The sequence below is a fragment of the Hypanus sabinus genome, chromosome 17 (assembly GCF_030144855.1).
Source record: "Hypanus sabinus isolate sHypSab1 chromosome 17, sHypSab1.hap1, whole genome shotgun sequence".
NCBI lineage: Eukaryota > Metazoa > Chordata > Chondrichthyes > Myliobatiformes > Dasyatidae > Hypanus > Hypanus sabinus.
The window spans coordinates 18,901,425-18,921,744 of NC_082722.1; the positions used below are offsets into that span (position 1 = coordinate 18,901,425).

General features: G+C 43.8%; 1 protein-coding gene across 1 annotated transcript in view; it reads right to left on the reverse strand.

Annotated features, from left to right (window-relative positions):
* Window positions 1-6,498: 6,498 nt before the first annotated feature.
* The window catches only part of LOC132407120 (adhesion G-protein coupled receptor G1-like), a 70,446-nt gene continuing 56,624 nt past the window's right edge, over window positions 6,499-20,320 (reverse strand). Inside the window, exons 7-15 of the mRNA XM_059993415.1 lie at window positions 19,848-19,988; window positions 19,306-19,425; window positions 14,883-14,925; window positions 14,692-14,795; window positions 13,148-13,275; window positions 11,459-11,727; window positions 9,462-9,561; window positions 7,602-7,879; window positions 6,499-7,307 (exon numbers count right to left, since the gene is read on the reverse strand). Coding sequence (XP_059849398.1) covers window positions 7,228-7,307; window positions 7,602-7,879; window positions 9,462-9,561; window positions 11,459-11,727; window positions 13,148-13,275; window positions 14,692-14,795; window positions 14,883-14,925; window positions 19,306-19,425; window positions 19,848-19,988 — 1,263 coding nt within the window. The 3' untranslated portion in view covers window positions 6,499-7,227. The remainder of the gene's footprint in view (window positions 7,308-7,601; window positions 7,880-9,461; window positions 9,562-11,458; window positions 11,728-13,147; window positions 13,276-14,691; window positions 14,796-14,882; window positions 14,926-19,305; window positions 19,426-19,847; window positions 19,989-20,320) is intronic.

Below are 20,320 nucleotides of genomic sequence, written 5' to 3' on the forward strand. Positions count from 1 at the left end.
AAACAAAGTTATCAGACTGGAATAGACCAATGAACTGGCAACCAGTGTTTGTGATGCTGAGGTTCCTATACTGCAGTTCTTGATGGAGGCCGGGTGTGTTGTCATCAAGCAAATTGGCAGTAAATGGGAAATTAACAATTAGAATCAAGGCATAATCAAAGGAGATTGGGGCAAGATAGGGGATTATCAATCGGGACCATGATTGTACCCCCCACCCAACGGGAACCTCCAGGTGATCCACCAGAATTGTCTGGATGGTCCCAATGGAAATCACAGATGAGGGAAGGGCCCAAGATGAAAGAGTGGGGAATCCAGGAATGTTCCTCCCAATTGATCGGGTACTGGAGGCCCCTGCCTTGGTGGCACACATCCAGTAATTGTCGGATGGTGTACGCCAGGTGGCCGTCAATGATCTGGGCAGGTTGAGGGTATTTGGCCGGAAGGCCGGAATGGCTGACAGATACCGGTTTCAACTAGGAAATGTGGAATGTAGGATGGATGTGCAGATCTAGGCAGTTTGAGTTGGACTGCCGTGTGGTTGATAATACTCTCAATCTTGAAAGGTCCCAGGAAGTGAGGGACGAGTTTCTTGGGCACTTTCTTGAGGGGGATGTCTTTAGAGAGCTAAACCTTCTGTCCATGTCGATAATCAGGTGCAGGAATCCAATGGCGATCAGCAATCCCCCAGTTGTGGTCGGCTGTCATACCAGACATTGCGGCACCAGCGGAGACTGGCATGAACAGAAGGCACAGCAATGTCATCCTCTTGAGCGGGGGACAGAGGGGGTTGGTAACTGAGGGAGCATTCAAAGGGAGACCTTCTGGTGGTGGTGCTGATCAGGGAGTCGTGGGCATACTCTACCCAAGTGAGATGGGTGCTCCAGGCAGACTGGTTGTTGGCAGTTATGCAGCGCAGTGCTGCTTCCAAATCCTGCTTAGCCTATTCTGTTTGACCATTCGCCTGCAGATAAAACCCGGATGACAGTCTTACTGAGGTACCAAGGGCTTGACAAAAAGATCTCCAGATTTGAAAGATGAATTGGACACCCTGGTCAGAAATAACGTCCGAAGGAATCCTGTGAAGATGGAAGACGTGGTGGACGAGTAGGTCGGCCATTTCCCGAGCTGTAGGGAGTTTGGGAAGGGCTACGAAATGCACAGCTTTGGAGAAGCGGTCCACCACAGTGAGTACTGTAGTGTTCCCATGTGAAGGGCGTAGTCCCGTAACAAAATCCAGAGCTATGTCACACCAAGGATGGCTAGTAACAGGTATGGGACAAAACAATCCAGCAGGTGGTTGGTAGGAGGCTTTTCCACAGGCTCGAACAGAACAGGCAGAGACAAAGGAATGTGTATCAGTGTCCATGGAGGGTCACCAGAAGTGCCTCTTCAGAAAGGATAGTGTCTGATCAATCCTGGGATGGCAGGTGAAACGAGATGTGTGCCTCCACTGGAGAAGCTGAGATCGAATGGAATCGGACACAAAAAGGTGATTGGAGGTTCCGTTGACTGGGTCAGGTTGGGCTCATTGGGCTTCTTTGTCTATGGCCTCACTCTCCCAGGTGAGGGCAGCCACCACACAGGATGGGGGAAGGATGGTCTTGAGGTTGGGAAGACCCTCCTCGGGAATGTATTGATGGGAGAGAGCATTGGGCTTCCCGTTCTTGGACCCCGGATGATAGGTGCGTGTAAACTTGAACCAGCCAAATGCCCAATGGGCTTGGCGGGAATTCAGGAGTTCTGCGATTTTGATGTATTCAAAGCTATTGTGATCAGTCCAGATGATAAACGGATGTTCTGCTCCCTCCAGCCAGTGCCTCCACTCTTCCAAAGCAAGTCTGATTCAAAGCAACTCCTGGTTCCCTATGTTGTAATTTTGTTTGGCAGGGGACAGTCGGTGGGAAAAGAAAGCACAGGGATGAAGATTCTGATCAGGGCCTGAACATTGGGAGAGGACCACTCCCACCCCAGAGTCGGAGGTGTCGACTTCCACAATGAATCGACAAGAGGGGTCTGGTTGGACCAGGATGGGAGCGGATGTGAAATGCCTCTTCAGCTCTGAGAACGCTGAGTCAGCTTCAGGATCCCAATGAAAAAGGGGTCGTAGGTGAGGTGAGTTGGGTAAGGGGCGCCGCCACCCGACTATAATCCCTGACAAACCAGCGATAGAAGTTCGCAAACCCCAGCAATCGTTGGAGTTGCTTGTGTGTCGTGGGTCTTGGCCACTCCACCACCGCCTGGATCTTCTTGGGATCCGCTCTCACTCGCCTGCTCTCGATGATGTACCCTAAGAAACTGACTAAGGGGACATGGAACTCACACTTCTCAGCTTTGACGAATCATTTTTTCTCCCAAATCCTCCTTAGAACCTGACGGACATGATGGGTGTGTTCCTGGAAAGTGCTGTATAAGATTAGGATGTCATCCAGATAAACAAACACAAAATGGTTAATAAAGTCTCTTAGGACATCGTTTATCAGGGCTTCGAAGACAGCAGGGGAATTGGTGAGGCCGAATGGCATGACCAGGTACTCGGAGTGGCCTAGACGGGTATTGAATGACATTTTCCGCTCGTCTCCCCCCCCCCACCTTATTCTGACCAGACGGTAGATGCTTTGTAGGTCCAACTTGGAGAAGATGGTGGCTCCATGAAGTGGTTCAAAAGCAGAGTTTATGAGGGGCAGTGGATACTTGTTCTTTATGGTTATATTATTTAGGCCTCGGTAGTCAATGCAGGGACGTAGTGAACCATCCTCCTTCCCCACAAAGAAGACCCCTGTGCCCACCGGGGAGGATAAAAGTCAGATAATGCCTGCCGCGAGAGATTCACTGTTGTAACCCTCCATTGCTTCCCTCTCTGGTTGGGACAAGCTATACAGCTGACTAGTGGGTAGAGGATCTCAGGGGAGAAGGTCAATAGCACAATCGTATCCTCAGTGTGGAGGCAGGGAAAGGGCCCATTGCTTACTAAACACTTATCCCAGGTTGTGGTACTCTGTTGGAACCCAGGGGGCTCAGTGGCAGATGAGGTTGCAGTGGTTTTTACAGGGGAAAGGGCTGACTGTAGACAAGTAGATTGACAAAATGGACTTCAGCTGGCTATTTTCCCACTGGACCAATCAATGTGGGGGTTATGGCAGCTTAACCAGGGGTACCCAAGAACTATAGGAGCTTGAGGAGAGGAAATTAGGTTAAATTGTACCTGTTCTTGATGATTCCCAGAGAGAACCAAAGACAGTGGTGGTGTATCGTGAGCGACTTGGGCCAGAGGTCTTCCGTCCAGTGCCCGGGCTTCCAGAGGGGTACTCAACGGCTCCCAAGGAATTCCGGCCTGGGAAGCTGTGTTCTCATGCAGATTCCCCTCAGCACCGGAGTCTATCAAAGCAGACAAGGACAGGGACTGTTGGTGGTAGCTTACAGTGGCTCGGATCTGCATCCGGGATTGGGGGACAGAAGGGAGCCCTTGATTTTGGCCAAAGGGAACAAGTAGCATGAAAATAGCCAGACTGACTACAATAGAGACAATCCCCTGCTCTCAATCTCCGGAGTCGCTTTGTGGGAGAAAGAAGGTTCCATTCCAGCTGCATTGGTTCTTCTCCCAGGGTGGTGGAAATGGCTAGGAGCGGGAGCTATTCTAGGAGTGGGAGGAGGAGAGCGGCTAGGGCTGGGAGAAGATGGTGGTGTGCCATGGGGTGACCAAAGGTGTAGGATGACCAGTCCTCTCCCTCTGATGTTCTCGGAGTCGGTCATCCTGCCTGGTGTCTAAAGAGATCAGTGAATCCAGGCTGCTTGTGTCATCCCTTGCCGCCAACTCGTCCTTTACCATGTCACAGTGGCCTTGCTGAAATACCTCCAGGAGTGCCTCATCATTCCACCCGAGTCGGCTGTTAACGTCCAGAATTCCACAGAGTATTCGTCAACACTGCGTGAACTCTGATGAAGGGTGAGTAGATATTTAGAGGCATATTTACCGCAGATGGGATGGGCAAAAATCCTTCTCATTTCTGAGATGAAGGTGGGGAATGAAAAGCTGGTCTCTGGCTGATTATCCCAGATCATGGTGGCCCACGCTAAGGCACTTCCTCACAACAACCCCATAATGTAAGTTATCTTTGATCTGTCAGTGGCGTACATGGATGGCTGCTGCTCGAACACCAAGGAGCATTGCAGCAGAAGGGCCCAGCACTTCCCCAGATCCCCAGCGTAGGGTTCTGGTTCAGGTATGTGCAGCTCCCTTAGTGGTCGTGTTCCCACTACAGGCTGTCCGGGCTGGTTAGACAGAGTTCCTGGATTGGACAGGGTAAGTTGAGTGGATATTCGGTCGACCTGTTCACTGACCTTTTTTAGGTTTACTGACAGGGTATGGAGTTTCTCCATGACATCCCAGATCAGCTGATCATGCAGGCCCAGTAGGGAGCACTGGCTGGTGAGGGTTTGTTGCAGTGGATTCATGTTCAATGGCTTCATTATGGCCAGTTTGTTCTATTGCACAGAGCGACTGAGGAGAATCCAAGTGCAGAGCACAGGCATAGAGATTGAGTTGGGGTTGCTGGTGCAGATGTAAACGTTAACAGCAATGAGGAGGAATCTTGACACGGAGATGGGGTTTTCATGGAGTATCTTGAAACTGGAGATGAACTTAGAACTAACGGTTCTGATCATTTGGGAAATGAAGTAATCACATGGGAATACATCAATGAACTGGCAACCAGTGGTTGTGATGCCAGGGTTTTTATTCTACAGTACTTGATGGAGACCAGGTGTGCTGTCATCAAGCAAATTGGCAGTAAATGAGAAATTAACAATTAGAATCAAGGCATAGAAGTTGATAGTAGTTGATCAGCCATGATCTCAAAATGGCGGTGCAGGCTCGAAGGGCCGAATGGTCTACTTCTGCACCTATTGTCTATTGTCTATTGTCTATAATCAAAGGAGATTAGAGGCAAGATAGGGGATTAACAATTGGGACCATGACACGGTAAACTAGAGATGCTGTCATTTTACTGCAGGTTATCTTCATACATAAACACCTCAGCCTTCAGCAGCAACCCATTCCTCTTCAGCTATCTCTTAGCAGTAGGTTCCACAATTAGTTGATCAACTAGTCTATTTGTTTTAAAATAAACAAACAGATATTCAAAAACTCTTTGTGTATTAAATTTTCTCAGGCTTCCAGCCAGGTACTGGTCATGAAGCCCAAGAGGTGTTTTTGTCATATACACCGGGAAAGCACTAGATTCTTTTTCTCTTTGTGTATTTAGCCAGTTTTGAAGTGAATCCTGGCAATGGGTTCACATTCATCCTGCACCATTGCCAGCAATCACCAACACCCTACAGTGGTTGGTTGTCCGTTGTGTCCAATAACAACAGAAAACCTGTGGGGAGAATTCTTAAAGTGGAAAAGCTGTTGCACTGGGGCAGTTCCGTTTTCTTGACCTCTGAAGTCCATGTCCAGTGATACAAGTGGTCATCACAAACTGGGGGCTTCCTTGGTTGCAATAGATGACCATGACTTCTCCTGTGCCCCATTGCACGCTTCACTCTCCATGAAGCATTGCAGAACTTCCTTCCTAGCCATTGGATCTCACTGTTGATCTCATCCACCCAGTCCACCAGAGGTGACTTCACATGCTTGGATAGGCATGTCCCTATCTCTCCATGGTACGAGGCCCACCGGTAACCCTCTCCTGGTTTAGCCCACCCATAGAAATGGTGTACCAGCGTGTGGCCACTGTTGCATGCAGACAACTACTTGGTGAGAGCTGAGTGTAAAGGTGAGTGCACTGCTCCAGAGGTGCTATCCCTGACCACCCCACACACCCACAAACACTCTAAACACCACTCTTAAATGGAACCGGAGCATCTGTTTGATGGGCAACCTGAGGGCAGCATCTTCACTGAAATTCCATCTCTGATGAAATCTACAGAAACTCACCGTGTAACTCACTTCAGAATCCTGGCCCTTCCTCATTCCTGCCCTTCACTATAAGATTGCTGTTGCCACCTGTGGCTCAGCAGGTAGTGTACTACTTCACAGTTCCACCTACCCAGGCTCAGCCCTGTCCTGCAGTGCTGTCTGTGTGGAATCCGCACGATCTTCCAGTGACTGCTGGAGTTCCTCAGGATACTCCCATTTGCTCCCACATCCCAAAGAAGAGTATGTCGGTAGGTTAACTCATCACTGAACATGCCCTGCAGGAGCTAGGTGGGAAAGGAATCTGGGTGGAGTTGGCAAACGTGTGAGAGCATGTTACGCTGAAATAACTGGGGAAATAGGATTGATGGCATTGTTCAAAGAGCTGGCAAATACTTAATAAGCCAAATAGCCTCCTTCCTTGTTGAGAGAAAATGTAAGATGTATTTTAGGTTCCTTCTTTTTAACCCAAAACTCTGCAGAATCTTTAAAACAGGTATAAGCATTTTATTGCAATTGCAGAAAGAAGCTGCCATACACAACATGAAATAAATAGCAATGTTCACATATTCTCTCCATTGGCATCGCAGTCACAAGATTCAAACCACCTGAACAGACTCAGTTCTGCTCTGAATAGCATTCTGGCTTTTATGATTTAAATGTGAGTTTTATATGAGTCTGAACATCAAAAGAATCTTCCTCCAAGTTCATAAAAGTGGGTCACGGCCAATGAAATCTGTTTAGAAGGGCAGTCACTATAATAATACAGACAATATAGCACAAAGACTTCAAAAAAAACAAAGTGTTTTACAGTAACATCGGGGCAGGGGTGATGAAGTCCCACAGTGAGGGGTCGAGAATGAGGGAACCCACTTTGATAGGGCAGGAGTAAGGGAGTCCCTGAGTATTAAGGGCAGAATTGAGTGGTTTCCGTGAGGACGTGAGCAAGAGTGAGGAAGTCTCAAGTTGACAAGGGCAGGAGTGATGGTCCCAGTGTGACATTGGTGGATTGTGAGAGTCTCTGGTTAATGGAGCTGGGAGTGAAGGAGCACCAGGGTGCTGGGTGCAGGAGTGATCATTCAAGGATAATGGGGTTAGGAGTGAGGGAGCCCCAGAGTAGCAGTGGTGGGATAGAGGGAGGACCATGGTTACTTCATCAGATATTCTGACCAAATGAGCATCCAGACAAAGACAGAGCAAAGATATTGGGTTAGACTTTTAGGGCAAATTGAAATAACAAATGCTGCTCTTAATTAAAGTTTATAATCAGCAGGGTCTTTTCCAACAAATCCAGTTTCACTTCCATTCCTTCTTTACTTATCTGATGTATCATTTATAGTTTGCTCTTTGGATGATAGTTTTGTGGCAAAGTACCACAGGAATATAGAAAACCCTGCAAAGATTCAAGAAGACATTGGTATCAAGATGTGAAACATTATTTGGAATTTGTCTACAGCTATGATTGAATCAGCTAGTTATTTTAGATATGAATAAAAACAAGACATATCAAGTATACCCTCTGGGTGGCCATTAACTTAAAAACCCTTTCAGTTAATTCTGCTCATCATTAAAATAAATAATTTAAACAATAAGTTAATAAAATTGCACAAGCACTAGAAGATTTGTTACAATTGTATAGCCACTAACTTATATTTGTCACAATATACGTGGCAAATCTCTCACTAACCTTGCAGGGAGTTTAAGATGCAAAACAGGTACGTTTGAACCACGTACATTGGTCCATGTGAAATCAATGGCAAAGCCCACGTGATGCCCAGCAAATAACTGAGGCCGAGGACCATCCACAGATCCTTCCACACAGATCTTGACCTAGAATTAATTCCTTTACTCATCTCAGCTAGTTTGACACAGACGGTGATTAGCATTGTCAGGTTCCATAACCATATCATGCCGAAAAAACCACAGTTTGTAACATAATGAACTTTATCATTAGTTATCCAGCACCTGTGTAAAAATATATAAACCATGAAATATTCAATATGCAGATTTGGTTTGGAATTAATTTCCCATTGAATCCAGCGTCTAATCAGCTCCCAAACTCTGGCCTAATGTTTCAACGCCATGAGGTCTCTGAACACAGAACACAGATCAGCACAGAAACAGACCCTTTGTTCCACAATGCCTGTGCTAGCCCCAATGTCAAATTAGATTAATCCCATCGCACTGCATGTGGAATATATCCCTCTACTCCTTGCTTGATCACGTGCCTGTCTAAATGCCTTCAAAATCTTAACATCTTATCTACTGCCATCATATCCCATGGCATCACGTTGCAGGTGCCTTCTACTCTGTGTCTAAAGTCTTACCTGGTAAAGGTAAGACAAAGGGTGGTGAATTAGTGGAATTCATTGCCTCATGCAGCTGTGGAAGCTAGGTCATTGGGTGTATTTAAGGCAGAGATTGATAGGTTTGTGATTGGACATGGCATCAAAGGTTACGGGGAGAAGGCCAGGAACTGGGGTTGAGGAGCAGATACAATAAAAGGATCAGCCATGATTGAATGGTGGAGCGGACTCAATGCGCCAGATGGCCCAATTCTGCTCCTATGTCTTATGCTGAAAATATCAATTAGGCTTTCATCCCCACATCTTAAATCTCAGTCCTCTAGTGTTAGACATTTCCATACTGGAAAAAGGTTCTAATTATCTACCCTATCCGTACCTCCATAATTTTACTTACTTCTATCAGGTTGCCCCTCAAAGTCTGAGGCTCCAGAGAAAATAATCCAAGTTTGTCCAACCCCTTCTGAGAGTTAATATTCTATAACCCATGATACATCCTGGAGTACGTCTTTGCACCCTCTGCAAAGACTCCACATCTTTCCTGTAATGGTGCAATTAGAACAGCACACCATTCTCCAAATGTGGCCTAACCAAAGTCTTATACCACTGCAAAATGACTTCCCAATTTTTATGTTCAGTACCCTGACCAATCACTGAAAAGTGATATCTAATCCAAAAATGCATCTTGAACAGATAAAGCTTTATCTTAATCCTTTCTTTATATTTCAGGTCCATCATTTGTGACAAGGGTGGGGAAAGAAGAAAATTAGTTCATTGAAGAGAACTCATGGAAAGTTGATAAGGAACCTCCTCTGATAACATGCCACCTACTGTTACACATCCACAAATGCAACCATTTATCTCCTTTGTCCATGGAAAGGAAATGGCAAACATGGTATGATGTTTCTCCAGCTAATACTGAGTTACAGAAGAATAAACTCTAACTCTATCCAAAGGATGTTGATGCTTTACTGACCTACTGGTCACCCTCCAATGACTCCCCATGATAAAAAGTGCCAGTGGAATGTTTCATTGTTGGGTACAACATAGCTAATCTGAACCTGTTTCCTGACAGATTTCACAGGGTCACAATCTAATGCCCAATGATAGTTGACTCAGAACCTCGGAGTGCTCTTGCCTGTATGACTCTATACACATCTAGTTCAGCTGAAATTCTTGTCACAGACTGAGCAATGGAGATAAATATCAACATTATTGCTGTTGGCATGGTTAACCAGACCTACATGGAAACAGAGCTGTTATTGTCCTGCATTTTGATTTGAAATTGTCCATAATTGTCCTTGTCCACTGCAATGCACAAAGACACCACCACAGCAGGGATGCCTGTCAATAGAAGAAAATGACATGTATTCATCCTGTGATCATCACATATAATTCACTATGCATGTTGTTGAGAATCTTAAGCTGTAATTGCTTTATCGATTGGAGGTTTGGCATAGTGATAAGTTATTTTCCAATTATTGCATTTATGCCATGTCCAGGAATAGCAGATGAAAGATTTAGAATAATGATGTTTAAAAACCATACTTTAAATATATTGTTGATTCAGCACCAAACTTTGCAATTGGACTATTCTTGAAGATTCCCCAGTGACAGTCATAATTCAGCCCCGGTTACTGTTGAATGATGAATGTGATGCAGACCACAATCTCTACAAAAGTTCTTGTCCAATCCTGCAACAATTTCAAATTCCTGGAGACAGCGTCATTAATATAGAAGTGGGTAATGATGTGTCTGATCACACAATTACTGAGTCGAGGCCATGGAATTCCTTAGGTAGAAGAGTTACATCTGGGAAGAAGGCTGAGGAACTGAAAATCTTATTCAATTTTGCCTCTGTTATAATGGGAATGTGCACCAAATAGACATCTCTCCCTTCTCTGTTTTTGCAGTAGGGTAAATAGGAAAATGTTAGAACCTGCAGAGGAGATGTTAGGGAAAAACTGTTGGGAGGGAAAGGCAGAGGAGAATAATAAATAAATAAATATCAAGCAAAGCAGTGTCAGATTCTCAGGAGGGAGAGAAAAAAATATTGATGTGAGTGGAAAGCAGCTGAAACACAGAACAGCAGGCAAGCATATGGTCACTGGTAATATTGCACTATTACCAGTAATGATACAATGATAGGAAGCAAAATATAGAACAAGTTAATGAATGACTAATGTTTGGGGCAACTCAGAAGCAAGTAGCACCTTCCATGAAATGAAGTTAGTTAGGGCATAGAATTTAATAACTGACACCAGCTCCAGAAATGGGACATACATAGGTCTCATGACGGTGCTGTGTTTAGGAGTACCAATGCCCAATTGACATCACACACCTGTCCATCCTGTAATATTTAGAAAAAAATATTAGACAATAGACAATAGGTGCAGAAGTAGACCATTCGGCCCTTTGAGCCTGCACCGCCATTTTGAGATCATGGCTGATCATCTACTATCACTACCCGCTTCCTGCATTGTCCCCATATCCCTTGATTCTCCTATCCATAAGATACCTATCTAGCTCCTTATTGAAAGAATCCAGAGAATTGGCCTCCACTGCCTTCCAAGGCAGTGCATTCCAGACCCCCACAACTCTCTGGGAGAAGATGTTTTTCCTTAATTCTGTCCTAAATGACCTGCCCCTTATTCTCAAACCATGCCCTCTGGTACTGGACTCTCCCAGCATCTGGAACGTATGTCCTGCCTCTATCTTGTCCAATCCCTTAATAATCTTATATGTTTCAATCAGATCCCCTCTCAATCTCCTTAATTTCAGCGTGTACAAGCCCAGTCTCTCTAACCTCTCAGTCCAGACATCCCAGGAATTAACCTCGTGAATCTACGCTGCACTTCCTCTACAGTCAGGATGTCCTGTACAAAACTGTACAGAATACTCCAGGTGTGGTCTCACCAGGGCTCTGTACAAATGCAAGAGGATTTCCTTGCTCTTGTACTCAATTCCCTTTGTAATTAAGGCCAACATTCCATTAGCCTTCTTCACTGCCTGCTGCACTTGCTCATTCACCTTCAGTGACTGATGAACAAGGATTCCTAGATCTCTTTGTATTTCTCCCTTACCTAACTCTACATCGTTCAGATAATAATCTGCCTTCCTGTTCTTACTCCCAAAGTGGATAACCTCACATTCTACTGTCCATTCTACTGGACCAACTGACATCCAATGTGTAAAGCACCGAGTGTTCAAAAGAAAGTAAAATAAATGACCCAATACTCACCCCAACCCATTAAAGCCAGTTTCTGTATGTAGTGTTTGACATAGATGTTGAACACTTTGATCAGCAACAAGTAGAGATGAAGTCCTTCAATTGCCATCCATGTGAAAGTGCACAGTAATGAATAGTGAAGGAGCACAGCCATCGTCTTACAGAGACCATCAATCATCAGCTTACTAATCCACTCATTGGTCAAGAAATTCATATTCAGTAGAAAGCAAGCAATGCAGAGGTTAATGTGGATCTGGGTGGTGTGATCACCTTTAGTCTTCCTAAAACAAAGAGACAACCAGATACCAACATTGTGAACTGTAGTCATACTTCAAGAACCTTTCTGATCCTACAGAGATAATATCTCATGGAAACAGACAATTCAGCTTTACACAGCCATTTTAGTCATTTTCAAAGGCTTGGTGACTGTTAGAACAAGAGGGAAGTTACTGTGGGAACGGTGGTGGAATGGAGAACCAAATTCAGAACTGTGTTTACTGAAGGGACAGTCTGAATTCCAGGTAGAAAACATCTCTCAGCATTGACTTGGAATGTCCCCTTTCTGCCAGTCTTCTCTTCTCCTTTTCCTCCCCTGCTTCTCCCCCGTTCCTCCTCTCCCTCCCTTGCTCCCTCGGCTCCTGTTCCCCAGCCCTTTGAGACTCTGAACTGAGAGGCTGAGCTGCATTCTGTAGAGTGCAGTGACCACGAGCCACTGTGGTGCCAAGCTCCTCCGGAGAGTTTCACACACTGAAACACTTCATCAGAGAGCCTGGAGCCATCACCGAGGCTTTTGTTGTGCTTGTGTGGGATCCACACTGGAATCAGCAGCCAGGTGGTAAAGAAATCGATCACCCCTTTGGTTTAACAGTGACTCAGGCAAGGGGGACACAGCTGGGTTACAGCCGATGGCACAGAAGGAGTTAACTTTTAGCAGGTACATGCGATGTGTTCAAGTTAATGAATAGCTCTGTACCTCAGCAGTAAGCTAAAGTCAATGTACAGCATCTCCACTGTGTGAGGGTGTCACTGATTGTCCTGGCATGGTGAAATGTGTTTGGCAAGCACTTGATAGTGCCAAGTGGTGACCTTTGTCAAGGTCATGTCTCAGACTTAACTGTTTTTAGGCTTCATAGGAATAGGTGACACCTGAAGAGTTAACCTTCACCAGACAATGGATATGTTGATACTGCTGAGCTAGGATGCTGTTGACTGGCCCTGAGGTGGACCAGCGTCTCCAGTTTTTCTGTTCGCTGATGGTCAAATGATGTGCAAACATTCCCAAGGCACTAATTGATACCCTTTCCACCCAGCTCCTCATTCCGATGCTGATTACCTCAACGTTGTGCATCCAGTAAGCAATGAGCATTCAGCTTTTAACACTGAGGACACCACTGTCAACACCCTTGTGTTGTAAAGGAATCAGCTTAGCCGTCAACTGGTTTGTAAAGTAGTGTCGGAGCTGGGTAATCTGTAGTTAGTGCCAGGGTCATTGTTGGGTAATTTATACAGAGATAGTTAGTGACAGTGTGAGTGATGAATAATCAGTGTCCATTTCTTTACTGCTCCATGGAGGGATAATTAGAAGGTTCACAGAAGAGACTGATCTGTGAAATACACAAGCTCCTGTGCGGACTGAGGTTATGACAAGGTGCAGTTTGATCAGTGATTCTCCCACAGAACTCACTGGATGGGGTCACTCACCTCACCACACAGTAAAGGAATACTGTGATGACTGAGAAGACGGCAGAGATCGCACAGCCAATCATTGTGATGTATGTTAATGATATCACATCTTTTTTATTCAACGAGTTGCTGTCCAAGCGTAAGTCCTTTGAGAAATAATGGTGATTATTAAGCAACGATTAAACCTTTTCTCAGTCTGATTTGTCTATTCCTGGAGGTGATTTAAATTTTTGAAAATAAATTTGGTTGAAAATTAACAATGCCCGAAATGCGTCTGATGTAAACTAGAACTGTTTCCAGGAAACAGGCGTCCCAGACAGCAGATGTTCATGCTGAAATGAGGCCACACCTCCCAGTGAGTAGTTTGGGCACACAAGGGGGAGACATGGAATCTGACACTGCTATCTTGTTCAGTGTCTGCAGATACACCCCAATCTTTTTTAAGGTTCTATGTTTTCTCTATGTTCCCTGTTACTGCAGATGGAAATCATCACTTGAATTCTAGACCAGGACAAGGTTAGCACAGGTTGTTAGACTGCATTGATTTGAAGGGGGATTGCACACCAATGGGTTAGGAGGCAAACAGGAAGTTGAGTTAATTTTTTAAATGATCCTGTTTTCCTACAAGCATATTTAGCATACAGTTATGTGTCAGTATTATGAAGCATATGAAAGCTACAGTAGGGAGCTTACAATGTCAACCCTCATTGGGAGCTGATCTAAAATGGGATCAGGGTAAATGGGTGCTTGACGGTGAGCATGGACAGTGCGCTGATTGACAGTTTCCTTGCTGTATGACCCCATGATCACTGCTGTGCCCATTACTGAACAGGGGTACAGAGCTGCTCATACTACCAGCCAAGTGCTTACATTTGCTGTACCATTAACCATGTAGGTGCCAATTCTCAGTACCAGAATGACTGAACCCTGATCAGGGAAGGGAGATTGATTATGTGTACAATGTGGTGAGGAGACTTACACAGGGTGACTGGGTGAAGCAGCTGACCTTGAGGACTTTGAAGGACAAATAGGACTGGCTGAAGATGAAGTGTTGGAAAGAAAGAAGAGGGTAGATCAGTGGCAGAGCTAGCAGATCCTCTGTCTGGTAGCTCTAGTGACCCAGGTGCAATCCTGACCTTGGGTACTGTCTGTGTGAATTTTACACGTTCTTCCTGAGGCCACACGGGTTTCCACTGGTCCCTCTGGTTTCCTCCCATATCCCAAGGTCCTCTAGGTTGGTAGGTTTGTTTTTGGCCACTGCAAGTTGCCCCAACATGTGGGTGAGTATGTAGGACCTGGGGGGAGTTTTAGGGCACATAGGGAGAATCTGGGGCAATTTGGGGGGTTATGGGGAGAATATAATTAGATTATTATAGGTTGGTGTAAATGAGATCTGGGTGCTCAAATCAGAATTCGACTGAATAGTCTGTGGTGTGCTGGAGAAATTAACAATATAACTCAATGAAAGTTAAAGGGACAGACAGCTACGCCTTCTACAGGTGACAGACACACTGTCATCCTTATCTTGGAGGGAATGGTGGGACAACAGATATAAAACTTACCAGCAGCACAGCAAAGAAGGTCAGATGGTCACACACACAAATGGTTTGATGACCCTCAACTGTTGTCTTACAGCCTGTGGAATTCCAGGAGTCTGATATGTTTTCTGTAACATCAATTCAAGGTTTAAAGATTACACTGTAAGTGAGGTTTTCAACACTGACTGTAATATTTAAACTGGTTTTCAGCTTACCATTGTCACTTTCAAACCAGAATACACATCGATATGATGCTTTCTGAAATATATGGATTTGTTTAGTTAGTTTGTGTGTTATCAGAAACCTGTCGCAATGACTGTTCAGCAATGTATGCATGTACCATTGTGGGCACCAGGATCTGTACAAAAGAGTCCTACTGGTACAACAGAACTAAATTACTGATTGATAATACTGTACAACTCAGCTGTCCCACTTGTCTGCTTAATTCTTTTTACTGTGATGTAAACATTAGCAATAATGTCACTTTCTGATGTTGTCTAAAGACAGAAAACAAATTCAGAAAAGTCTCAAGAAAGCAAGAGATGCTCTCAAAATATTGATGGTAAATCTCAAAGTTGGATTTTTATCAGAGGTGGCACAGTAGAGCTGCTGCCCCACAGCTCCAGATACCTGGGTTTGAATCTAGCCTCAGGTACTCTCTGTGTGGAGTTTGCAGGTTTCTTCTATGACCATATATATTTCCACCAGGTGCTCAGGTGTCCTCCTACATTCCAATCACATGCTGGTTGGCAAATTAATTGGCCTTTGTAAATTTACCAGGTCTTTAGAATCTGGAGGTGGTCAGGAAATGTAGAGGAGGCTTGACCCAACAGCAGAGCGGTGGAGATGATTTAGTAGTGAATGATATTTTACTAATAAACTACAAAATAACAGGCCAGGAGGGGCCACAAAACAAGAGAGAACTGATAGTTAATACGACAAAAAAACAGAATCTGGGAGCAACAGGATTAGGCTGGCTAGTTTGATGGGTGAACAAGGACTGGGGATGAGTGCTGGGTTTAAATAGGCTGCATGTGATGAGTTGGAAACAAGTGACAGGTGAGTCCTGTTAGCTGATTGGAGACTGGAGGTGCCTGTCTGTGCAAGCTAGATGGGGTGAGCTACTGAGAATGTGGGAAGGACAAAATATAGGAGAAATATGGAATGGTTGCTAGTTGGTGGGAAAAAGGGCCTTTCTCTGTGATGTATCTCTCCAACTTAATTTCACCCAATGCAATTATAAAGTGGAATTAGATGTCTTGTTCAGTGCTGTCATATTGTTCCTTCTTTACTTCACTGAAGTATCAGAATTGGAGCCTCAGACTGCACCCAAACTGATTCATATCAATTTGAGTATGTAAGTATTAATAATACATCAACAATAATGTGCATGGATAGAAATTAATTTAACAGCTCAAATATATGGGAATTAAATAAAGCCATCAGACCATAAGACATTGAAGCACAATGAAGCCATTTGGCCCATCAAGCCTGCTCCACCATTCCATCATGGTTGATTTATTATCTGTCTCATCCCATTCTTCTGCCTTCTCCCTGTAACCTTTGACACCTTGGCTAATTAGGAACCTAACAACCTCCGCTTTAAATATACTCAATTACTTGGGCTCCACAGCTGTCTGTGACACCGAATTCCACAAATTACTAGTGTCTGGTTAAAGAAGTCCCTCATAATCTCTGTTCTTAATGGACATCCTTCTATTCCTGGGCTGTGGCCTCTGGTCCCAGATTCACTCACTGTAGGAAACATCCTCTCCACATCCTGTTTAGACCTTCCAATATTAAATAGGTTTCAATATGATCCTCCTTCATTCTTCTAACCTCCAGTGATTGCAGGCCCAGATCCAGCAAACACTGCTCATATATAAACACTTTTATTCACTGAATCATTATTGTGAACCTTCTTTGGACTCTTTCCAATGCCAACAGAGCTTTTCTTAGATAAGGCCCAAAACTGCTCACAAAATTCTAAGTGCTGTCTCACCAATGCCTCATAAATCTTCAGCATTACATCCTTGTTCTTATATTCTGGTCCTCTCAAAATGAGTATTAACATTGCATTTGCCTTCCTTACAACAGACTCAATCACAAGTTAAGCTTTAGGGAATTCTGTACAAAGGCTCCCAAGTCCCTTTTTGAATGTTCTCCCCATTTAGAAAATAGCCTTTTAGTCCTTCTATGAAAGTGCATGACTATACACTTTTCTGAACTATATTTCATTTGCCACTTTTCCAATCTGTCTAAGACTTTCTGCAGAATCCCTGTTTTCTCAACACTAACTGCCCCTCCACCTATCTTCATATCATCTGCAAACTTGGCCACAAAGCCATCAATGCCATCGTTCAAATCACTGACATGTAACGTGAAAGGAAGTGGTCCCTACGACCTCTGCAGAAAACCACTAGTCATCGGGAGCCAACCAGTCTTTGCTTCCTGCCAGTCAATCTTCAATCCATGCTGGTAACTTTCCTTTATAGCTACTACCTTGTTAACCAGCTTCATGTGCAGCACCTTGTCAAATTCCATTTGGAAGTCCAGGAAGACACCATCCACTGACTTTCCTCTATCTATCCTGCTTGTTATTTCCTTAAAGAATTCTAACGGATTTGTCAGGCAAGATTTCTCCTTAAGTAAACCATGCTAACTTAGGGGTATTTTATCATGTGCCTCCAAGTACCCTGAAACCTTATTCTTAACAATAGACTCTAACATCTTCCCAACCACTGAAGTCAGGCTAATTGCCCTATAATTTCTGATCTTATGCCTTTCTGTCCCCACCAATTCTTGAAGAATAGAGTGAAATTTGCAATTTTCTAGTCCTCCAGAAACATTCCAGAATTTAATGATTCTTAAAAGATCATAACTAATGCCTCCACAATCCCTTCAGCTACCTCTTTCTGAACTCTGGGCTGTTGTCCATCTGGTCCAGGTGACTTTTCTACCTTCGGTCTTTGCAAGCACTTTCTTCTTAGTGATAACAACTGCACTCACTTCTGCCGCAGACACTTTTGAATCTCAGGCATTCTGCTAATATCTTCCACAGTGAAGACTGATACAAAGTACCTGTTAGTTCATTTGCCATTTCTTTGTTCTTCATTACTACCGCTCCAGTGTTAGCTTCCAGTGGTCTGATAGCCACTCTTGCCTCTCTTTTACACTTTATATGTCTGAAGACTCTTTTGGAATTCTGTTTTATCTTCTTGGTTACTTTTCCTTCATATTTCATCTTTTCTCTCCATATGCCTTTTCTTGGTTTTTATAAGCTTCTCAATCCTCTAACTTTCTACTAATTTTTTGCTATATTACTCTCGTGTTTCTTTATGCTGTCTTTGACTTCCCTTGTCAACCAGGGTTGTGTCATTCTCCCTTTACAACAGTGCAGCTGATTCATTTCGCTTCAAACTGCCAAATCATTTTGTTTCCTCGCGGCCTGGTAGCACATGCTTTGTGGTCCGGTACCGGTCCATGGCCCAGTAGGCGGGGACCACTGCTTTACAGTCCTTCTTTGTCTTTGAGATGTATCTTTCCTGTGCCTTCTGAATGACCCCCAGAAACTCCAGTCACTGCTGTTCTGCTGTCATCCCTGCTAGTGACCCCTTTCAATCAACTTTGGCCAGCTTGTTTCTCATGCCTCTGTAATTCCCTTTACTCTACTGTAATACTGATGCATCTGAGTTTATCTTCTCCCTCTCAACCTGCAAGGTGAACACTATTGTGGAGCTCTGAGTACCAGTAACTGTGGTGTTAACTGTTCAGGCTAACAAAATGGCTTCTCTGTATTGTTATAATGAAATGGCTTCTCTGTAATGTTGTTTAATGCTGTAATGGGTTTCTATATCTGGAATGTTTGGGTTATGATTGCAGATAAGGCAGGAACCAAGCAATGGAGAATTATTATGCTATCTTGTAGGTGTAAGCTGAGCAGGAGTTCACTGTCTTTTTCGAGAGGCAAGTGAGGAGGACGGACATGTGAGGAGCGGACAGCGGTTACAGGGCAGCGGAAACTGGACGTCAGCGGTTCAGACGATGGCCGAAGGCTCAGAACATCATTGTGGAATGTCACCGGAGGTGTGAGCTCCAAAGTATTAAAATATTATGTGCACAAGCTGATAAACTTACTGCTTTGGCACCTTTAGGTTATCTGTTTCTACTAACCCATCACTAAGAAATAACTATAAAGTTGGAATTATTTATTCTCCTTTGGCATATTGTCTGGTATTTGTGTTGTGAGCATGTACTGGGGGGGCATTACACCATATTTACACCAAAGTATTACACTATTGGTGGGGCGACAATGGTTCGCCCCAGACGAACGTGAGTAAATTGGAGGCACAGATGTTACACTGTCATATTACAAGCCTTTTCTAGGGTGGTTTATTGATACAAAGGAGCTGTTTACAGATCATTTTGATAGTATGAATTAAATGTATAAATTAAATAATTAGCTAGGGTGGTTAATGTTTTGACTTAGCTGAGAATTCTGATCAGAAATACTGTACAAAATCATGTGGGTTGTTATAGTCTCTGTCTGGGTAATAGAGAGATAAACTTTGATTGACCTATGGACCTTTCATCATTCTTGAAAGATTTTTTTTTCTCAATTATTGTCAAAATACTTACTTTCATATTTTTGCCATGATTAACCTTAATAGTCACACCTTCCGTTAAGTTCTGAATGCTTGTGTTTCCCACAGTAATTCCAAACACTTGGTCATTTAATAGTGTGCTGTTATTTTCATCCTAGAGAAATAAACCAAGAGTCCTTTCAGCAAGGTGCAGTGTTGAAGAATACAGCATCAGATACTTTTCACAATTTCCACTATTTTTAGAGATTTTTAACTTTGGAGTAACTATATTTTGCCCAAAATATCTGGCCAAGTTTGCTCCTCTGCCTCTGGTGAACCATCACAAATTAGACTGGGATCTACATTCACCTGGTTCCAGCACTGTTTCAGAATTTATTTCTTCCCAGCCCAACCAGGAACCACAAGGAAAGGCCTTAACATGGGAGATGGCGAGGTCAGGGTGGAAAATCATTCAAACTGAGGACTGACCACCACAGGCACCAGGCCCTTTTCGACTGAATGGTAGCAATGTAGGCTGACAAAAATCTCATTTCATTTCAAGTGTACAGGCTACAATGACACTTTTGAACAATTTACCTCAAATAATTCGCTGCCATTAAATACGGTGAAAATGAGCCTTGAAAGGTCATTCTGTTGCTCTTCAGCTCTCTCAGATAGCTCAGCTGGAAGGATCACCTCAACATCAGCATCCTGATTATCAGTGGTTTGTTCACCCACCTATACAAGTTAAAGGGAAACAATTTCACCATTCACTCCGTGTTCTGTTGATAATAGGTACAGATTTATCACTACCTGATCTGATTATAAAGTAGGAAAGTCTTATAATCGTGGAGTAATACCACATGCAAACTTTGTTCCAAACGTGGTGCCCATTAAGTTAGTCTCAATTTCTCACATTGGCCGATATCCCTCTAAACTCCTTTATCCATGTAGTTATTCAAAAGTCTTTTAGATGTTATTGTATGTGCTTCAACCACCTTCTTTGGTGTCTTAGTCCATAAATCTATTACCTTCTGCATGAAAAAAAAATTGCTCCTCAGGTCTCTCTT